We start from the raw sequence: 23,154 nt of genomic DNA on the forward strand, positions 1-23,154 counted from the left end.
TGTCCTGTCAGGTTATGGTCTGCAGGTCTCATGATCCTTGATATTCAAATTTTGACGTGTGACGCGTGAGCTTATCCTATATTAAATGACATGATTTGTGTTTTTAAAAAACTTTTTTTTAGATACCAGACTGAATTTTAACATCATAATTTGCACAAAGTAAGACATAACTATAATAATAATGGGTATATTTTGCTTTAAGCTAACATTAACTTTAGTACAGATTTTCATCTTTCACTTGTTTTAATGTTTCTCCATTTTATTTATGTCTATTGTGTTCGCCAAAGAAGTCTTTGTCAAAGATCGTCAGGCCTGATGTTATTGTTGGCTGCACATTTAAACCTCATTGAGGTCACATGTTTGATTCTCGTTCTTCTTGAAATGCTGAATTTTCTCTGGGCTCCCACTGACTCTCACTGAAGGACTGCTGTAACATTCAAAAGTGGATCTAAAAAACAGAAAAAGCATGGCGGGTGGACAGCTTTTTAAAGGATTAAAAAGTAATCGTCCAAGAAAGGCTTTTTAATTCATTCCCTTTTTTAATCCTTGGAAATTCCCACATTGACACAGACTGCAGCAAACAGAGGTTGAATTTCCCCAGAAGCTGAATGACTACTTGCTTTGCAATAAGAGCAACAAAGTAATCACACTTGTATTCAATCAAAACTTGGCTGCATGAAGTAAAAAAACAACTTTCATGTTGAGTACACTGTGCATCATCCGAATCATCCAGTACTGAAAGGCATCCAACTTTCTCTCTGCCGCGAGGGATGACAGAAATGACTGTTGCTGAATGATTGTGGCTTCCCACTGAGGAGAATCGCATACGCGTATGTGGATGTTAGACATTCCTCCTTCTCTTTCTGCTCTCTCCTCGACTACTAAGCAAAAACCCACATTCCCCTCAAAGCCTACTCGAGATTGGTTTCGTTTGATGGACAGAGATTCAGTCACACCAAAGGACCATAAAGAGGCCGGTTTTATTGGCGCTGTCTAACAACTGCACACGGTGACAAAAAAAGGTTTGCACAGCAGCCGGCACTGAGACGTGTTGAGGCGTGGTAAAGAGCTGATGTGAATATGCAACAGCAAAGGAATTGACTTTTCTTCAACATGCAAGGTGAGAAGTGGGATCTGACCCTTGGGGCTTTAGTGAACACTTCCACCTGCTGGTCTGAATTATTCATGAAACACTTCCCTAAGCTCTTCCTGTCTAATATCCAAGCTCCGGCTGCTTTAACCACGCACCTTGTTTGGTTTAACAATACATTTACAAGCAACTGAAACACAAATGTCATGAAAGGTGGTAACACAGCCTTCCAAGTTTCTCATGCACTTTTGCCTTTTTGCCACAAGGTGTCAGGCTGCTCCTAACCTTGACCCCATTCCTTTCACCAAGCGTTTCATGATGGGATGGAAGGACATGGGGGAGTCTGGGACTACAGCAGACATTATTAAGAATGTTCCAGAGCAGGTTCAGAATTATTTAAAGGAATAATAAGATTCCTTGAGCTTCTCAAAGGGTTTCTGGAGGGATTTCAGAGCCCCCAAAGTGTATTAAAAGGGTCAGTGAACATATTACAGCCCTCCTTGAGACTGGTCCTGTGGCCCTGAAAGAGGTTTGAGGGGCTCGGAAGGGTTCCTGCGGCTGGAATAGGCTAAATTTGAAGTAGCGAGTTTTTCATTTTCATCTTAAGGTTTCTTTTAGGGGAGCTGAATGGATCAGTGAGGGGTCTCTTTTTCTTGAAGGTGTGTGGTTTCTTCACTATGTTTAAGGAGGAATTTTCTTCACTGTGTTCACTGGTTGTTAGCAGAAGGTCTCAGAGGTCCTTAGATTTTTGGAGGAACATCTGTCATTTCTAGATGAGATGTTAGGGTTCATTAAGTTATCCTGAAGCACAATTTTCTGGAAAAACGTCAGTGAAGGTCAACAGTTTTTAATCGGGATTTCATTTAATTAAAGCAGCTCATTGATTATATTATTCTGTAAAGCTACTCATCAGCTCATACTTATCTCTGTGTCAAATTAGCCAGAAAGAACTTCTCTTTTCCAAACATCGAGTTTCACCCCATCTTCTTTCTCCAATGTGCAACTTCAAGGCTCACTTATATTTTCAGTTAGTTATTTATTGTATGGTTGAGAGGTAGGGTCTCTGGGAATGTATATGAAGGAATACCCTGTGGAGTTTGGGCTTAGTGGAAATGATCTGCCCTTGGAGAAAATACAAAGAGCACTGTTTCTTTTAAAGGGAACGTAAACGCAGCACGATTTGCTTGAATGTTTGAGGTCAGCGTCTGCTGTTTCTCTAACTTTATCAGCGCAGTCCTCCCATGTTCATCAGATAATGTTTCTTTGCATCCTTTCCCCGTCCAATTACAGCAAAACGCTTCAAAAGTACGGAGCAACGTGGTTGCCACGGCAACAGGATTTTCCCCACGTTGCTGCGGGTGATGTCAGCAAAGCCCCGGTTACTACTGTGCCAGCAGGCACCGGGCTCTGAGACCAACTTGCGAAACACACAAGGACAAGAAGAGTCGAGAAAGAAAGAAAAAAATCGTTCCAGGTGAAATGAGCCACTGTGTTTAAATGCTGTGTTTAAGCAAGGGCAAGAAAATCTGAACATTCAGCTCAGGCTGGCAAGTTCAGAGAGAAGATCGTCTCAAAGGCATCTCAATAACGCCACAAAAATGCGTTTAAAGGAAGATTTGGCTTCAATATCATCCATAAAAGTTTCATATCCCCGGAGAAATTAATCAGGTGAGACAGAATTTGCAAAGGAAAACATATAAATTATATATCTATATATATATATATATATAGATATATAATTTATGTGCAGTGTGCGCTGTTGGTCTGCTGTCCTTCTGTGAACTGATGCGCTTTCCCCCTCGTCCCTCGTATAAGGTCCAACTATTTCTTTGTCGTCTGTCGGGGTTCTCTCCTCTGAACTTGTGTGAGTGCTTCTGATGTGTGTTTGGTGTCTTCTTGTTTTTGTGTTGCTTTGTTTGTTTTTCTTCAGTCGTTTTCCTTCTTTTCGTTTTTAAGACCACCCTGTACGTGTTTTCCTCCCCGTTTTGCATTCGGAAAAGTCGGGCTGGTTGCTTCTTTAGTGCTGTTGTCTTAAATACGATGTCATATGCACACAATGTAATAAGAGATTGTCTGCCCTTCGTGGTCAAAAGATAGAAATGGAAATGACTGCGTAAAAATGAGTGAGATCCACCAGAATCTGCACTTAAACATTTTGCACTTTCTGCATGAAACATAGTTTAAGTCGTGAATCAAATATCTATCTATCTATCTATCTATCTATCTATCTATCTATCTATCTATCTATCTATCTATCTATCTATCTATCTATCTATCTATCTATCTATCTATCTATCTATCTATCTATCTATCTATCTATCTATCTATCTAATATTATTTGTCCCACAACATACTTACATACCTCCATCAATAAGCCCTCTTGTCACAGTGTGAAGTCAAATATATACAGCAGCATGAAGACTGGGAGGAGAATAGACGAAAGAGTGGGGAGGGGATTCAAATCGTCACCAAACAGACATTCATGCTTTCTCCCCCCTTTTCCTCTCTCTCTGTCTCTTTTTCTTTGTGTCCCCCCTCCCCACACTTCGTGTCTGTTGCTCTCTCTCTCTCTCTCTCTCACCTCCCTTCTCCTGTATGGAGCAGTGCCTCAGCCTACAGCTCACCAGGCATTCACTCTTACTTACCCCCCAACTCACACACACACCACCACCACAGTTTCTCACTTCCCTCTGCTCCTCTGCTTGCTGATACTTCTGCTTCCACTGCTGCCTTCCTCGCTCCCTTCCCTCCTCTCTGTAGCTCGCTCCTCATCCTCAACCCACCATGGTGAACAGATAACCGCCCCTGCCGTCCCGAGACCATGGGTGCCTGCCTCTGCAAAGGTCACAAAGGTCAGTGCCCGACTCCACCTGCTTGCTCTTCCTCATCTGTGTGTATGTCTGAGGGTTTAATCAGCCTTGAAGATAATGTGACAGCATTCACAGGCTGTTTCAGAAAGTTGCATTATGCCTTTCAGGAATAACTATGCACGTGAGGACGTGGAAAATCATGGAAAATGTTTGATTTCTGATTTTGGCAGATATTCCTGAAGTTCTAACAGCAGAAAGACCACCTGAATCACACTTTGAGGCATGTTTACAATGCACTCCATCATGCGAATCCAGAAACTTATTTTAAGCTGATGTCTTATCTATCCTCGAGCGAATCTGTTGAGGCTGCTTTAGAATAAAGACTCTGGGAGAAGAGGCTGATGACGAGGCTTGTGTGGATCAGTGAAGGACAATTGTAGCTGTAGGATGTCAGAGCTTCGTCAGAAGCCGATTCCAAGTTGTCGTGACTTGAAGATGTGACTTGGGTTGCAATTTATTTTCTCTCCTACTGTGTTTGCTCACTGTCTCTGCTTCTGGGGGAAATAAGTTAGTGTTCCAGCGCTGCCTAGATGAAATAACAATACCTCAGCTGAATGCAGGGCCTCTTCCAGGGAGAACATAGGTAGTAATTTATGCTGTCAAAAATAAAGGTTCACTAGCATCGAAGACAGATGTGAGGTGTCTGTGATACCTCAGAACAGCAGTCTACTTAATATTTTCCCTTTATATTTTACATGACAAAATATTAACATCATACTGCAGTCTTATATATTATTTTCAGCTGGAGCGCCGAGTGCTGTTTGAAAATATTTTGTGAGACAAAGGTGACAGAGTGAGCAGCGCTTTCAAGCTGGGAGGAAAGAGAGAAGGCAGCTGTGAGGATCCAGACAAACAGATAAGAGAGCAGCGGAGGTGTGTGTTGTGTGTACGTGCACAGGTGTGTGTGTATGGGAGTGAATCAGTGTGGGATTTAACCCCACAAGGACAGTGTATTGGATCAGGAATCGCAATGGGGTTTCTTGACCTGCTGATAGGATCCGATGAGGCCAGAGAGCAGATACAGCCCTGTGCACCAGTGTGTGTGTGCATGTGTAAAAGTGTGCTGGCAAGTAAATGGAAGGGCATCACTAGTCACCTCTTGCTGTAGCGTTTCCATAGCAATACCCAATTGTATTGAAGGCACCTCCCGTGGGAAAACCCCTAATGTGTGAGCGTGTGTGTGCGTCTGACATTTCTAATAATGTTAATTCGCCATCGCACGGGCCTGCACTTCATTTCCTCCTGTCATTCATACGAACCTCATCACCATCAATTAGAAAGCAAACAGTGTGAGCTGGGGACGAGCTAAATATGCAGAGAGGCTTTGGTTAAATGACTCTAACAGGATTCAGCCGTCTCCATCTCATCATTTATATATGAGGCTCACTTGACCCCTGGAAGCACATCGACACACACAAAGGAAGCCTAGACACGTACGCTCCAAGTGTAACACCAGGGTTTGTCTGTCACTCCCTACAGAGATCAGCATTCCTGTATCAACACTGCACCACCCCGAGGAGGGTCAGTCATCCCCTGCCAAGGTAAGTGGAAGCCCCCCCCCCCCCCCCCCCCCCATCAACTTGTCAATACGCCCTTTTAGATTTTTAATGGTAGCTTTAATGGCTGTCATTACTAGCTAAAACCTTTTTAAAACCAACAACACAGATCATAGTTTAGCTAATTATCTCCCTATGATATCATCATTAGCTGGACCAGCTCAATTTATGATGACATCTAATATGCTGGCAGCTCTTTCTATACCCGTAACACAAATGTTACAACATTTACAAATTCTCAATTATTATAAAACATTTTTGTCCTGCTGTCTCTCCATTTTTGTAACCCTTTAATATTTTTATGTATGTTTTAAGGAATAATCTTCGTGTTAGCGATGTCACAATTATCATTTTGTAAAAAATGTATAAAACAACACATGTATTAAAACCTTCAAGTGAAATTGAGTTTAAAGGAATCTATATGAACTTTTTAATTACTGTTATGGAAATCTGAAATAAATCAATTTACAAGCAAACATGTTGGTTTTGTGAGGTTTTGATTTGCCTCTACAAAGGGAACAACAGTGGCGTATTTCTCAAAAACCACGAGTTACAGCTCATACACTGAAACACTGCAACTACAGTAACTTACCCTAAACTTTTATTTCACGTGTTAAAAGTGTTGTTGAAAGCCTACCCAGTCAAACTGGTCAAATATTCAGTCCTGGTGAATTCCTCGATTTCTAATTTCTTCTACAATGGTAAAACAAAAATGCGTGCTGCTCCAGGCAGGTTATTTTCTGAGGATAAATGACTGCTATTGTCTATCAAGGTGAAAACTGGGGACCCTAATTTGAAGAGATGAAGATTTCACTTGCTTTTGTAAAGCAAAAGAGCATCTACATTTGGATGTAATGGGGAAAAATAGATTGGACCTCCAGCAGTAACATTAAGCTATCAACTCGCGTAGATTGTACAAAACTGAAATTGAACACATCCCAAAAACATGCAGCCTGTCTGTACCAAAGGGAAAAAAAAATCATATTGTAGAAAACTGAAATATTTTTTCGAATGCTGAAAAACGATAGGAAATCAGGAAACCGCCTTTCTGTGATGCACAAAATGTGAATGTCATTTATTGTTATACATGAAAAACCGTAATATCTGTACAAGTGGATTTGAACTGGTTTCCAGCAGTCTGGAGTGGAACCTTTATCTATGCTCTAATGTGAACAGTTTACACCGTCAGCTTACTCTCAGTTCAAAAATACTAAAACCAAGAGAACACTGTTTGAAAAGTACCTCCCAAGTCTGTATTGATTGCAGCTTCTTGGGTGTAAACAGCAGACACGCTTATAATACCTTTTGTCTGCAACTTATTCAGGCTGAGTGTGATTACTGAGGGACTGTTATTGTCATTATCACCATTTTGCCAGGAAGAAAAAAGTGGGAATAGTGTGGGTTGAGGCTCAACGTGACTGGATGCGGTTGCTGGAAGAGGGTGTATGCAAATGTTCTGTTGCATGCATATGTTTGCATCTACTGTTTTTTTGCAGTTCCCTGCCCCTGAATTAGGTCAGATGTCATAAATGCATTGATGGCAACCTAAAAGGAAGCTCAGTCCTGAGAAGTAATGAATATAAATCCCTTTTTTTATGCTATTATACTGTGCAGGATGACCAGAATCCCTCCAATGGCAGCGTATCAGATAAAACCAGTCGCTATGACATTGCAGAGCTGGCCACATCCTCTTTACTGGGTGAGACACACACACACACACACACACACACACACACACACACACACACACACACACACACACACACACACACACACACACACACACACACACACGTGTTTAGTTCATGCTGTGTTTAATTCCTGCGTGCTTCATCATGAGTCACTGTGCTTGTAACTACGGGAGATTAAAATGTCATTTCCGTCTTTCCTTACTCCCTCATACACAGTAATGCCAAGCAGCACACATATTTCCTTCATCCATGTGTATTTTTTCCTTCTCCACCTTTAACTCTGGCTTCCTGCTCCTCGTCTTCTTCCTCCTTTCCCCATCCTGCGTCTGTCTGCCTCATCTCGACTGCTTCCCCCGCTCAGCGGGGGGTTCATTATCTCGGTTAATGTGTTATGCCTTGCTGAACTTTTCCGAGTGAACGCTTCTTTATTACAGTGACAGAATAATTACGGAGGCCATGAAAACCTCATGAATGCAATAGACAAATACAGACATTCAGGAAGACGGCTGAGATGCTGGCACCTGCTTTGAGAGGCTCCGTGATATAAAAAAAAAGAATCAAAAGGCTTTTTAACATTTACTCAATCTTAATCAGTCTTCAGTCATCACTTAAATTGGCACTGTAAATTCTGTGGACGTGGAGCTGACATCCTAACTGCTTAAATGAGATCACACTGTGCTAACGCAAATATTATTGTACCACTGTAATTGCATTTTGAATAATATTGAGCAGCCGTTGCTGCTTTTATTCTCCTTGTATGATGCTGTTTGATGAATGCGTCAGGCTGACGTGATTGTATTAAGAGCCAATGGTGCTAAAGCGCTGTTAGTAACTCTGGGAAGCTAAAGTCTTCATCAGATTGCAAAGCTGCAATAATATTGGACTGAAAAAGAAATGACAGTTTTGTTATTCATAGAAACCCTGTGTTACTAAACATGCAGTGTTTTTCTACACGTATGTTTACGCTGGTCTTTAAAATGAAATAGGCTTCGCACTATCAGAGTATGAAGGTGCTCAGTGAATTCAGTGTCATTTGAAAGGTAGTCATAATCACAACTAAACTTCAGTTTATATAATGCTGCTGATTCTTTCATCGTGGTATACAGCAGTTCTGCAGGCTATAACAGTAAATGCTGTTGCCACCTCCTAGCAGAAGCTCTTGCTTGACTGCTGTGGCTGGGTAAAGTCAATTGTAAACACCAATCTGCTTGTCCTGTCATTACTTTAGATTTAATTAAAACCATAAAACTAGAAGCATATTCTTGCTAGCTTTGTGCAGTCACAGTTCATTAATGATACTGTAAAGGCCCGATCTCCTTTATCTGGACGTCTGTACAGCTAAAAGGATCTGCTCAGCAGATCTAGTGGGAGTGTGCAAAGTTAAAATAAAAAAAAGATCAGAGAAGTAAGGAGGCACAATCCATGCAATGACTTAAAATCAGCGGGAAAAATGGGGCCGATAAAAGGAAATCAATATGGTTGATCTGTTAAGACCCAAACATTTTAGCCCAGCTGCAGACTGAGCAACAACTCACTGACAGGTGAATAAAGACTGTTACAACAGTCAAGTCACGAAATGAAGGCATGAATAGCCTTTTTCAAAGTCTGTCGAGCAGAGAAATAGCCTCACCTTTTAAGTACCCAGAAGCTAAAAGAGCCTAGCTTTAACAACAGCATTTATCTGTTTATCAAAAGGAAAAGAGCTGCCGCCGGTCATTCTCAGGTTCTTCACAGAGGTTTTGTTTGTTTGTTTTTTAAATAGATTTTTAAAGGTCTGAGTCCAGTGGGTGTCAGGTGCTCCAAAAAAAAATCACTTCTGTTCATTTAAAGTAAGAAAATTGAATGCAATTCATTTTGACACAGACCAGACAGTCCAGTAGGGCCTTCAGAAGAGCCACGGTTTTGCATTTTAAGCAGATAATTCTGTGAATTATCTGCATAACAGTAAAATGAAATATCATGTTTGTTTGTTTTTAGATTAAACTCAAGCAGAGCATATACAATGAAAACAGAAAGTGGACCAAAAATGGATCCCTGAGGGACCCCACCTTAAAAGTGAAGCTGGTGAGGATGGTGCGTCCCCCACCCTAACTAGAACAATTCTGTCAGCTGAATAAGATTTTTAATAATTACAGAGCAATACTTTTATTTCTGACAGTGCTCAAACTGAGCAGTTAGAATATTATGCATATTGTAGATAAGGGTACTAATCTCTAAAAGGTCATTTAAAATTTTAAAAAATGCACAGACTAAAATACTTCTGTAACTCAGCTTCAATCTAATAGGAAGCTTAGCTTTTCGGTCTGAAGCTGATAACAGCTTTCTCCAGCACTTTAGTCAAAGTGAACTCATTAAATCACATCTCAAAAGAAGCAGCCCATTAGCAGACCTTTTAGTCTTTCTGTGTGCAATTTGAAGAACATACAAAAATTTTGAACATGCCATTTCTTTTTAATAAATATTAAATTTAGTAATGGCTGTCTCTACTTACAGCAATGAAAACAAGGCAAACTGCTCTGAAGGCTATTTTAGACCAGATCAGTGCAAGTGAAAATAAATGGGACAAATTTGCATGCCGTCAAACCAACTCTTCTAAATGAGAAAAAGTAAACAAAGAGCACATTTGCCTACAGTTATAGATCAAAATTAATGCCCTAGGTTTTTCTTGAGTTCAGTTAACAAGTTTAACAAATTAAAAACTTATGAAGACTCCAGTTTAAGTTCAGTTAATGCAGATTTTTAACACAGCACTTCAACTTCGTGTTTTAAAATCTCTATTACAGTGGCTACATAAAATGTAATTGTTCATCTTGAAGCGAGCTGAATGTTCCCGGCAGTTTATTTAATACAAAGTTACAGCTTAATATACAGAATTGATGGTGGCTTTGAAGGAACATTCAGGAGCTCCCCTAAATATTGCACTTAATTTGCTGCTCCTTCCTCAGTGGCCCACCCTGGCAAGACTGTGCTATATTGGTAATAATGTAGTAAGGCTGCAGCAAAAGGTAATGCTAACCCATGAACAGTGCATAGAGATATGGAGACAACATAGAGACAGGCAACAGGTCACACTCCTACATGAAATAAAACTGGAAGTTCTGTTGTTGGTGTGCCACCCCAATATTTTTAGTGGCCCCCATATGGCCATGGTATGAAAAAAGTCTGGAGGCGCCCCTGCTTGTCACGATAGATTAGTGTGAACATGGACGTCTGTCCATTCACAGTGGCCAAATTTACTTCCTTTAAGACTATAACCATGGTAAATACACAGAGCACCCCTTTGCCTGTATTTAGAGCCTTACAGAGCTGTTAGCAGGTTCATTTAATGGTAACAATGAATACTTAAATACCCCCCAACAATGCAAAACCCACACTACAGCTCCAGATTTTAAAACCACAGTTTATTCATCTGTCTGTGTTTGCTCATAAACAAAGCACACCAGGAAGTCGTGCTCCACACAACACAGTATATGTTTTTGGTTTTTATTTGATAAAATCACTTACTCCAGACTTATTGGTTGTTTAAGTAGTACCACTATCTTGATTGCAATAAATGAGACATTGAATCATTTATTACAGTCCCCAAGGAATTTCAGATTATTGTTGATATGCTTGTTGCCTCTGACATGCTAAACATGGCTAAATGTTTCATTTATCATCTCATTTCCTGTCTTATTTTAGCGGTGACTCATTTTTAACAGCAAAGTGACTCTTACATATTTTCTGTCAGTTTCATTTTTATGACTGCTTACTTTGTTTCCACAGTCACCTCTACTGAAGCTGCCCATGTTGTGCAATAATGTGTTTAAGGCCAACTTTATAAAGTTAAAAAAAAAAACTCAAGCAAAAAACCATTGGTTGAAAATGTTGGTTTGCATGAACCATTCAATATTTTAAAAGGAATGCCAGCTCTACACCAATTTAAAGCTTGTGTATGTGTGTATCAAATGACTTTGAATGTGGGATCAAAAACAGAGCAAAAAGCATAGTTAGCAAATGGATTTGAGCAGCCAGTCGGCTACAGTAAATGATAAAGGGGAGACATTAGTGGAGAAAATAGCTGGCGACAAGCAAACCAGTTGTGGAAATGGCTTAAAGCAGACTCTTAAAAGCTATGTGGGTTTTTTAAATCATAAAAGCATCACGGTCCTATCCTTTGTTAGGTAGGTACTTTCAGCTGCCCCCTTATTTCCCATGAGGTCACCACAGCAGATGGATTGGTATATTTGATTTGACACATATTACACCAGATGCCCTTCCTCACACAACCCTGCCATTTATCCAGACTTGGAACTTAGGACACTAGGAACACATTAACGTGTGACCCCCTAAGGGTCGGCATGCGAGTTCTCAAACAAGGGATGTTTTGCATATTAGACCTATGTGTTAACTACTGCAACATGGAGCCACTGGACCGTAGCCTTGTATCAGCTTGTTTGTTTGTTTCATTTACTACGAGCTTCTCCTTTTAGCTGTTCCCTTCTTTCTACAGCAGTTCATCTCATCCTATCCCTGGGATCCACCTCCCTCACATTAATATCCTCCTTCTCTACATCCATGAATCTTCTCTGTGGTATTCCTCTTTTCCTCCTGTCTGGAAGCTCCATATCCAATATCCTCTGTCCAGCATATCCACCATCCATCCTCTGTACCTCTGAGCCTGCTAGCCCTTCACCTCAGCTACGTTTTTGGTCTCTACCAGGTCTTGAGGGAGATTTTTTTCTCTTTAATTGCCGACTGCCTAGCTAAAGGCTAATCACCATTTAACCAAGCCTCTGCATGCCCTCCTTCAGTACATCAGTACATCCATGAATGGTCTCTGTCTGCATTTAAAAACTATAAATCAACTGATTCAGTTCTTATATATCCCAGTTCACTCCGTTAGCATAAATGTCAATCATACAGTATAACCTTATTGTTCTTACAGCTTTACAGAATGGCATAAAATAATGAGAAAAAATCATTTCCTGTTTAAAGAAATATAAATGAATTTTTTGTGTCTGCTGTTATTGTCAGGATCCATATGGTTCCAGTAATCTTAACAGGCAAGCTGGGTATAGGGTGAGATGCTAAACTAAAGGCAAAGAAGGACAATATCACTGCCTTTTGTGCTCCACTCACAACTGCTTAATAGGCTCATTGCTTTCAACGCCCAGCAATAATTGAGGCTGACTCAGACAAGCATATGTTTCAGAAGTTTTCAAAAAGACTTCTGTGATAAGGAGAATTATCTGAAACAATAAAAGCGAGGATGACAAAAATAACATCTTGAAAAAGCCCTTTCAGTTAACTGTGCAAACTCATGAAAATGTTTTACTTCTCTTCACACAGAGACAATGCAAATGTGACATTTTGTAGGTTTTTTTGTCTTTTTTTTTCAGAAACATAATAACAGGCCTGTATAGAGGCATGCAGCAGCAGCAGCACAGTCAGTAGCTCCAAACAGCACACTGTGCATCAGCCTCCCATGGACCTGGCGGTCCCTTAAACACTGTTTCTTGTCTGCACTGTACCTACAGATTAACAGCGAAAATCATGCCTGGCTTACTTCTGCCCACTGCGTTCCGGGAACAAATAGGTTGAGCTATGTCAGCCTATTATGATTTAGTCCGTTTCATAACGCAGTGTTGACAGTTATTGCAAAATACCCCGTTTGGAAAACAGATGGGATTTTATTGCTGTGTGCACATAACATAAATAGATGCAAATATAGCTTTTCCCACATCAACAGTCAGCCAGAAAAGAGCCGCAAAAAAAGAGTCGTCACTGAGTGAACGCAGCATGAGACGGAAGTGGGTGTCACAGTGTACAACAAAACGCTGAGAAGTAGGTGTTGAGCTCAGAAGGGAAAGAAGAAAAAGTGATACCAATGTTTTTTTTCTCAGCTTGAACCCAGGTGTCCAGCACATTTGGATCCCTTATCTTATTTACATCATTTCTCAATCCTCAAAGTCACCTTTTGATTTCTAATCCTTGGTTTTCCTCTAAGCTTCTGTAGTCTTAACATTTTATTTCTGCTTTTTCCATAAATTCATCTCTTTTTTTGACCTTTACCTTTTCAACCTTTCCTTTGTTTGTCCTTTGTCAATTTGACTTTAACTCGTCCTTTCCGAAGACCTTTCAACTTTTGTCTCCTTTGATTAAATTAAACGATGGATCCTTTGAGGTTTTGCCCGGTGATTCCTCAGGTTATGAATAACACATTAGCGTAGAGATATGGGAACACGGAGACTTGATATTGCTTGACAAGACTCCATTTATGGCAATATTCAAAGATCAGAGGGAAATGCACCTGATTTGTGGGATCCTTCTGGTTAAGCTAACAATTATGATGTCTATCTAACTACAAAGGAGTCCAAACAGACTGAAATGATCTAATAAAATGATAAATGTCACACAGTTTTTGTTTCAATGGTTTTCTATCTAAGTGAGACTCATACAATACTGTTAAAGTGCTGAGAGTTATAAACAAGAACTGCCTGAGGCGTGCAATGCTCTCATTTCTGTTCTGTCCAGTTTCGTTTCAGTGGCTCGCTACATAAGAAGGCAGGAGTAGAAGTTCTTCTTTTCATGGTTCATGTTATGCAAATCAAGAATAAATGCTCACCCTCAAGCCTGAATTATGCAAAGCTGTAGAATTTCATGTCAAACAACAACCATCTCATTATAGTTCACCTTTCTCTTGCCCTCTATTAGATTTCACATGCTTCGTTTCTCGCTGTTTTCATCTCTTTCCTACTCTACATCATTTTCATGGAGCTATTTCATCTTTACATTGCCTTCCCCTCAATTACTTTCTCTTATTCCTTCGTTACCACACTTACTGCATGCTCCATCTTTTCACCCTGGACAACCAAAATCTAATCTTGAGCTTCATCCCTTCTTGTCCTCCTTCCATTATTTAGGTCTGGTGGCCACAATAAAGGAACACATCACCAAGCCGACGGCAATGGCCCAGGGGCGAGTTGCGCACCTGATTGAATGGAAGGGTTGGGGTGGATGCGGTGAAGCCAGGGGAGGCGGAGGTGGATGGAGTGGGGCCTGGGGTAGAGGAGGCGGCGCCTGGGGGGGGCATGGAGGCCGAGCTGCAGGAAGACGAACAGCTTTATTCCCAAATGACGGACGAGTTCAAAGAAGCTCGCTTCGCTGCAGGTGAGGCAGACGGATGAGTTTCATAGGAGGAAAAACAAGATGTTTTCTGTGGAGATGAAGCGATGCTGTGATCCCTCCCAACATTGTTTTTGTGTGATTGGTTTGTGCCGAGGGAGCATCTACAAAAATCAATAACCTTTAGAACGTCTGATGACCGTGACTCAAACCTCGTGCACTTATTGAATTTCCCTCTTTTCTTTTTTTTGTCTTGTGGTGCTTTAAGAAAAACAACTGATCGACTTCTGAGAAGCGCAGCACGAAATGTGTTTGTTTGGCTTGTGTCTCGCAGGTGTTGCGGAGCAGTTTGCCCTGGCTGAGGCAGCCATGAACGTGTGGTCCATGAGCGACAACACAGAGCAGCCGTCCACCAGCTTACAAGGTTGGTGTCTCCTTTATCGGCATTTCATTTTTGTTTTTCATGCTGCGAACGTGGCCGATCCATTGTGTCTGAATACAAATGAACCAAATGCATTCATTTCTTTTTTAACGGTCTCCGTCTGGGTTTGATTAATTATTATCCCAAAGTCATAATTTTACCTTCAAGTCGTTGCTTTAATGTTGACAATGGATTTTATTTGCAGACAGACATAAAAGATAAAAGAATGAATTTGTCTTTCACAACATACCTGATTTATAGCTGCATAGTGATGTAAGCTGCTCTGTTGTCTTCTTTATTTTGTTACTGCTGCTTTGGCTTGGAGATTAATCTGTCCTCTATTAGCCATGAAAGAATCCAACTGACTGACAGTTACTTTACCTGACATCAAACGTCATCAGTGTGTCAGGATTTATTTTGTCTAGTAGTGGTGGAGATCTCAGAGGAACTGTTTATGCCGTGTGCACCTATTGCTTGAAGGTGAGTGGTGCTAAAACTTTACAGCAGAAAAATTCTGTAACCCCAAGAATGAATACTACTACCTCAGATATGATGGTGTGTACATCTAAAATCTTAAACTACCAATGGTGAAGACTTTTCATCTTCAAAGCACACTGAAATTATGATTCCTAATATGTTCCTAGATACATATATTTAGTACTTTGATATATGTTTGTCTGTAATATGTAATTCTGGGCTTGTTACACTTTCCAGTCGTTGTAAAATCAAAGTACATCCTCTTTCAAATATAAGGTTTTATGTGTATGGACATAATCGAAATCATCTGGTACTTGCAGGTTTTAAAATTGCATAAAAAAAACATGGCAACATTGCTTAAGTTTGCTATGCCTTAAGCCAGTGGTTCCCAAACTTTTTTGCTAGGCCCCCTTTGTTTTACAAGAAAAATGTTCGCGCCACCCCTCCCGCGCACACACACAAACACATCCTTCAACCACACACACCCATATTTTGAGATTTTTTTAAAACTGCTTTTTTGCGTTTCCGTGTGGACGAGGAATACAGAGTTAGTCACGCAACGTCAAAGGTATGTGCCCTTTTTCACATCACGCTGTGCGCCACGTTATTGTTTACATGAGATGAATTGCAGATATGGCAGATAGAGACAAAATACTGTTAATCTGACTATCTTCAGATTTTACACGCTTACATACACACGCAGTTACTGTCCCTCCATTTAGAAAGGCAGAGACGTCACGGTGTGATTATTTTACGTGTAGTTGTTTTTTTTCCTGTGTATTAATATTCAACATTGCTATCAATACATTTGTCAAAAATGCCTCTCTGTGCAAAATGGGTTCAAAAACATAAACAACTGTGGGATACTGTTTGTCCGTGATTTGAACCGGGGGAACAAATCGTGGCAGGATCAGCCTGATGTTATTTGTATCCCGCTGTAACTTTACTGTATAAAGAGCTAACATCTCCAAAATGTCAGGAGTAGTTAGTTATTATAACAAGTGTTTGTGAACTAAAAATCAAGAACGTGGGATACTGTTTGTTCGTGATTTGAACAGCCCAGCGCTGCTCCTAACGAAGGGAAAGCCAATTCTGCAGGGGAGACCTACCTCGGCACTTGTGCAGGTGAAGCCAAAGGGAAGATATGCTTCACCATATTTTCTAGTTTTTGGCTTAGAATGAAGTTGGTTTGGAAACATATTCAGCGATGCTTCATCTCCTGCGTTTGCGTTTGTGTGGGCGCCCCGTGCTAACAGTGTCCAAGCATTTTGTGTTTTTTTCACCTTTTTCATACCCCCCCCCCCCCCCCCGCAATGGCTCTGTGCTACCCCTAGGGGGCGGGCCCCACACTTTGGGAAACCAAAGCAATGCCTTAAGCAATGGTGTTTGGCTATAACGTGCAGCACCACAACACCAAAAAGAGCATATCAGCACAGCACGGTGATGCAGGGGTGATGATTTGAGCACTTGAGTTTTGCAGCACCTGGGCACCTTAGAGTCGTTGCACCATGAAATAATCTCCACACCAAAGTTGGTGTAGTGGGATCATAAGAAAACTGTGTGTGGACACATGTCAACAAGTGTCAGTGAACTGAAGCAACACTGTAAGGAAAAGTGGGCCACAGTTCCTCCACTGAGAGGCTGATAGTCAGCTAGAAAACTGTTACTTAAACTCACGACAGCTGAAGCTTCTGGAGCTATTGAGTCATGGGATGAACTCAGGTTGTCACACACTACTCCTGAATTTTGGCTTGGTATTTGTTGAATAAGATACGGTGTAACATCTCACATGTTGTTGTTCAGCCGAGGTTGTATTTATCTAGTTTGGATTATTTTTTGTGATGTTCTTACACATAAAACCTTAGAACAAAAAGAGGACGTGCTTTCTGTTTAGCATGACTCTTTGTCTTTTTTCTGTTAGCTGTTTTGTAAGGAAATTAAAAAAAAACTTACTGCCTAAAATTCCAACTTAAAGGAAACTTCACCAACTGAAACGTCTCCTAATTGTCACAGTATGGAGTCATGCTTTGTTTCAGTTAGTTTCTGGTTACATTTTGGTGATTTCTAGGTCTTAGGTTTCAAAGATTCAAGATTCAAAGTGTTTATTGTCATGTGTACAGAAGAAAGAGCATTTCTCTGTGCAATGAAATTCTTCCTTTGCTGTCCATACACAAATGCCAAATTAGGTAGGGTCGAAGGAACGAGATAAATAAGGATAAGAATAAGACAAGGTATTAAGATAAATAAGGTTAAAAAAATAGTGAAAGATAAATCAGTACAAAATAAGTAATTGAAGACAAGTGAGATATGGAGTTGTTAATGTAAAAGGATGTACAAAGGAGCTTAATGTGAATGATGAACTTAGTGTGCAGATTGTTCTGATGTGCAAATTGCGGTTGAGGTAGTTTAGCTGTTCAGGAGTCTGATAGCAGTGGGGAAGAAGGAGTTGTTGAGTCGAGATGTTCTGGATTTCACACTTCTAAACAGTCCGTGCGAACAGTCTGTGTTGAGGGGTGTGTGGGGTCTCTAAGGATGGAGGCAGCTCTCCTCTGGACTCTGTGATGGTAGATGCTCTGCAGAGAGGGCAGCGGGGTCCTGGTGATCTTCTTCGCAGTTCTTGGCCGACATCTCAAATTTCCTCAGCCTTCCCTTAGGTTTGTTCCCGTGCCTCCCACGTTTAGAGTGTAATGATTCAGTGTAGGTTTGGTTCTGTCTTCATGTTCATTCATCTGTTTCCCGGTCACATCTTTTGCTCACTCTCTTCCTTATGTTCTGTCAATCTGCGTCTCAGTGTGAGTCTCTGGTTTCCTGTTTTATGGTGATAGTTCTGTGTGAGTGTATTTTGTTTTGCTTCCTCCCTGACTCGTCATGTCTGATTAGGTTCAGCTGTGTCTTCCTTCTGTTGTGTATTCTACGGTGGCCCTGAGAGGCCAAACGGACTGCAACTTCAGAAAACACTTGCAAAAAGAAAAATGCTGCAAAAAGGAAAACGCTGCAAAAAGAAAGATGCTGCACTGCAACTTCAAGAAAAACACTGCACTTCAAAAAGAAAAATGCTACAAAAAGAAAGACGCTGCACTGCAACTTCAAGAAAAACGCTGCACTGCAAAAAGAAAAACGCTGCAAAAAGAAAAGTGCTGCAAAAGCACACAAAGCACAACGGAAATAGGAAAAAAGACAACGGAAATGTTCCTGGGGAGACAATAACCCGACGGACCAGTTGCACGGTACCCCGCATGCGCAAATCTTACGTCACTTCCTCTCTTTGCCAACATTGCGACATTCAATATATTTGAATGACACGGTTAGCACCCATTTAGCTCCTAGCATTTCTCAGCCTTTTTGACTACCGGGACATTTAAACAATGGATAATCCGTAACCGCAACAAAGTTTTTCTTTTCTCCTCAACAGAGAGCGTTCCCCTATTGAACAACAGCACCGTCAAATAAGAAGAATGGTGCCTAATGACAGAGTTAATAATACAGACTTTATAATATGTCACGTGAAGGTTCATCAGCCAGATGAAGTGTTTACTGGCAATTGACAGTGATAGCGGACATCATCATCACTATTCCAACAATCCTCTCCACACAGACAAGCATAAACACACTCGATTATCACTAAATCAAATGTAACACACGTTTGTGATGACGCTAATTCAGTTTACAATAGGGTTCACTAGCTCAGTCAGCAGGTGGCGGTATCCTCGTACACTGGGGAGTAAACTGCCATTAAACGAACAGAAGAAGAAGAAAACCCCTGCGCATGCGGGTGACCGATCGGGTTTCCGGTACGGATCGGGTAGTGACAGACAGCTTGTTTTGGTTAAAAAAAAAAAAAAAAAAAAAAAAAAAAAAGACAGCTTGTTTTGGTTCGTGCAACTGGTCCGTCGGGTTATTGTCTCCCCAGGAACATTTCCGTTGTCTTTTTTCCTATTTCCGTTGTGCTTTGTGTGCTTTTGCAGCGCTTTTCTTTTTGCAGCGTTTTTCTTTTTGCAGTGCAGCGTTTTTCTTGAAGTTGCAGTGCAGCGTCTTTCTTTTTGCAGCGTTTTTCTTTTTGCAGTGCAGCGTTTTTCTTGAAGTTGCAGTGCAGCGTCTTTCTTTTTGCAGCGTTTTTCTTTTTTGCAGCATTTTTCTTTTTGCAAGTGTTTTCTGAAGTTGCAGTCCGTTTGGCCTCTCAGGGCCACCGTAGTATTCCCTGGTTACCCTCTGTGTATATAGTGTGTGTCTTCTGCTTTGTTCCCCGTCAGTTTGTCTGTTAACTTTCCCATATCTCCCCGTGTTCCAAGTTCCTCGTGTCTCAGGTATTCATGTGTTCCTGGTGTTCCTGGTTTTCGTGTATTTGGTTTTCCCACTTTAGGATTTTGTGATTAGTTTCTCATTCATCTGGTTTTTCATGTCTGGTTCCTGTTCTGTTTTTCGGCTTCAATAAAAGTTATGTCTTTTGTTATAATCCAGTTCAATTTCCACATTCCATGTAAAGACCTTCTTAAAAAGTCACAGCAACCTGTGATGACTCACTTGTTTGTGAAATCCAGATACTTTTTTTCCTTTTGTTTTTACAAAGCTACCATCTGACTGATACTGATACCCCTCCACAGCAGCACAGAGCCACTACCTGTCTCAGTTCCTGCTTGATGGTGGAAGCGTTGGCGTCCCTCAGCATCTGTACAGCATTCACACCCAGGTGTATGGCAACAACACTGCAGTCAACCTGATCCCCCCTCCACCACCACCAATCAGCTCCGCTTCCCTGATGTCCAACGCCCAGGACAGAGATCATCCTATTCAGGACAGAAGCACTGTGATTGCAGAAGCCGCTGTCCGCCACGTAGACAGCAGCTCCTTATCCGAGGACGATGTTTTTTACAACTAGGCTGTAAAAAAATAAGTCTTGATGGCAATCTCTAAAATGAGCCTCGGTGTAAGGAGTCTCAACCACCAGCAACGAGTGAGAGGAGAAGTAAAGGCAGACATTTAAGAGGCGACTCTGTAAATGGCTTTTCTGAAAAGGTTCAGAAGAATCCGGATAGTATTTTCTTGAGAGCTAAGGCATATAGTTTTGTTAATGTACATAGTTCGACTGTGACATTAAAAAAAAACATTTTTTATTCCATGTACATGAAGTAGTTATATAGAGCTGAACAGTCAAATGAAATATGCTGTAAATACCTTGTTATAAAGTATGTTTTAATATATGTGATGAACAAGGCTGTCTTGTTTGTGTCGTGGTCTCTTTTCTTCTAACAGGTGAACTGAAGGAAAAGGTTTCGCTTATAAATTAAGGATTTCTCATGTGAATAGAGAGGTGACGTAAGCACACATCCAATTATCCGAGTTTCAGCCGTGATTAGCCATAATTCACACTTTCCTGTCTGCGAGCTGAGAGCAGATGCAGGGAGCGGTGAGAGACGAGGAGAGCGTAGAAAAAACCGAGTGAGAAGAACACAGAATATACTGTGCAGCCGGTGTGTGTTTGAGAGGGAGAGAAGGGAGAGGAGAAAGGTGGTGTTGCTGTTTCCTGTCATGATGTTCTTTTAGCACAAGCTTACACAAAATGAAGCTTCGCCGCGCGGCGTGCTGTGGCTATTCTGTTACCTCAGTGGCTGTGCACGGCTAGTGTGATCGCATCCATCAACAAAGTCTTTAAGGAGTTTATTTATTACTGCAGTGCAGCAGCATCTAAAGTTAAATGTGACGCAGCTGAATGAAAGGTCACAAGTGTATGTTAGCAAGAGAAAAGTAAACAGAGGCTGTTTTTCAAAAGAGGGCCTCGGTCTAACAGTAGGACAAGGATAAAAAAATAAGTCCGAGATGGCAGCGTCCTGCAAAAGAAGAAGAGCGACTCCTCTGGGAGCTTATATTTGACCACCAAACGTCTGCGACTGTGGCTGCTTTCGTTCACCGCAATCAGATTACCCATGTGCTAACTTGAAATGAATGGACAGCAAAATTGTTGGCTTGGGTTGATGATTTGGAATTGAATGCATGAGCAACTGAAAGGCTTCCAAGGGGGTTTTGGAAGTGGAGCCACTCAGACTCAGATCACAACAGAATTTAATGCACCAGTGGCCTGCAATTACCACTTGTGGCCACAGAGGCTCCTGAAAGCCAAAAAGTAATTTATTGCTTCAAAGAATTTCCTAAAGGATGACTCCAGTTTATTCATGTTTGCCGCTGGAGCTTGTTATTTTCTGCCCTTGTTCTCAACAATTACTTACATAGTTATTACACTGTCAGCATAACTGAAGAATGCCAGTGTCTTTTCCTTGTGGTAACTCTAGGAAGGATGTCCAAGTCACAAACTGTTACATTCAACACATAGCAGCTATAATTTTAAATTCAGGGGGCCTTCAGTGGGCAACAAGTTTATAAGATTCAGTCAAAATGTGTTAATAGGTTCGTGAAATTTAGGCACCTTACCTTGTTTGAATTTGGTGGATTTCCAGTTTCCTGTTTGTTGATCACTCCCTTGAAGTCTAGTTATGACCACCTCCACTGTGCACTCAACAATTTCTCCTCAGACCTCAAATTTGTGCAGAGGAAAAGTGAAGTTATGTTTCAAATTGACCTGAATTTCATACGGAGGTGGTGATGAGAGAGCAGAGCAATTTTCTGCAGTTTTTAGTGGAAAAGTCACTGTTCCCAAGCCCAAGGGCTTCGTGTTAGGCTGTCAGTGCAGAGTTGTAATATAACAGCCCAAAGAGGCTGAGGAAAAAAATTCAGCAGGAACGATCTGAACCTTGAGGTGTGGCAGCGTAATATATGGCACATGTGCAATGAAAAGGTCTTTTGGTCACATGAGCATAGAGGTCTGGCTCACATAAGTACAAATGTTCAGAACAGGACTTCTACTGAAAGGTTTAAAAATAGCAGCCATGCTGAAAACAGCCCAGGGGCTTATAGGAAGACCTTGAACCAAATTTAAATCAGGACAAGCTTTTTGATTTTACAACCCCAAGTCTGAAACTTCTGAACTTTCAAAATTACCTCTCATAGATACAAGTCACAGGAGAAATCATAGGTCAGTGTACCAAAGTAGTGCTGTGTGATACTGAAATGTTGGTATCGATTACTAATACCAACACCAATATTGCTACTTTGAACTTATAAATGCAGCTTATGAGTTGAAGCATCGATTTGCAAACTCTGAACACATTTTAACAAGTTAACACAATAAAACACAGCTTTCAGCTTTTCATCAGAATCCAAAATGGTAAATGGTAAAAGGCCTGTATTTGTATAGTGGTTTACTTAGTCCCTAAGGACCCCAAAGCGCTTTACACGCTCAGTCATCCACCCATTCACACACACGTGATGACAAGCTACATTGTAGCCACAGCCAGCCTGGGGCGCACTGACAGAGGCTGCCGGACACTGGAACCACCAGTAGGGAACGGGTGAAGTGTCTTGCCCAAGGACACAACGACCGAGACTGTCCAAGCCGGGGCTCGAACCGGCAACCTTCCGATTACAGGACGAACTGCCAACTCTTGAGCCAAGACTTTATTTATCCCCAAGGGGCAATTATGTATTTTGAAACTTTTTTTGGAGATCTGAAATGTAAATGTGCCCATCTGGAAAGCACTTTGGATTAGCTTCTGTTGTTTAAATGTGCTGTGGGCTGTAAATAAAACAGACGTGACTGTCAAAGGTTCAGACATTTTTCATAGTGCATGTTTTGTTTAACACAATTCATTGGGCTACACACTGAACTTGGAGGATAGAAACAAAGTATCTTATCATATATTGGATTGATCCGCCCAGTTCTTTACCAAAGATACACTACACTGATCCCTTAAAAAATGCAATAAGCAAAAAATAAAAACAAAAACATTTGGGTGTATTTTCAAGGAAGCCTCATCTTGCAAAAAGACACCCCCCCCCCCCCCCCTCCAACCCCCCTCCCCAAAGGGAAAAAAAAACATGGCTGCCCCTGGGT

The 23,154-nt window shown here is 41.1% G+C and overlaps 1 protein-coding gene across 1 annotated transcript; it reads left to right on the plus strand.

Moving 5' to 3' along the window:
* The first annotated feature begins 228 nt into the window (after window positions 1–228).
* fam131c (family with sequence similarity 131 member C) lies at window positions 229–20,423 on the plus strand. Its single transcript, XM_040048054.1, is given in 8 exon segments — window positions 229–2,758; window positions 3,703–3,942; window positions 5,440–5,501; window positions 7,131–7,215; window positions 14,113–14,285; window positions 14,287–14,359; window positions 14,649–14,738; window positions 19,814–20,423. Coding segments are annotated over 7 exon segments (789 nt in total). The 5' UTR covers window positions 229–2,758; window positions 3,703–3,911; the 3' UTR covers window positions 20,089–20,423.
* Window positions 20,424–23,154: the final 2,731 nt, after the last annotated feature.

The sequence above is a fragment of the Simochromis diagramma genome, unplaced genomic scaffold (assembly GCF_900408965.1).
Source record: "Simochromis diagramma unplaced genomic scaffold, fSimDia1.1 OVJJ01000387.1, whole genome shotgun sequence".
Lineage (NCBI taxonomy): Eukaryota > Metazoa > Chordata > Actinopteri > Cichliformes > Cichlidae > Simochromis > Simochromis diagramma.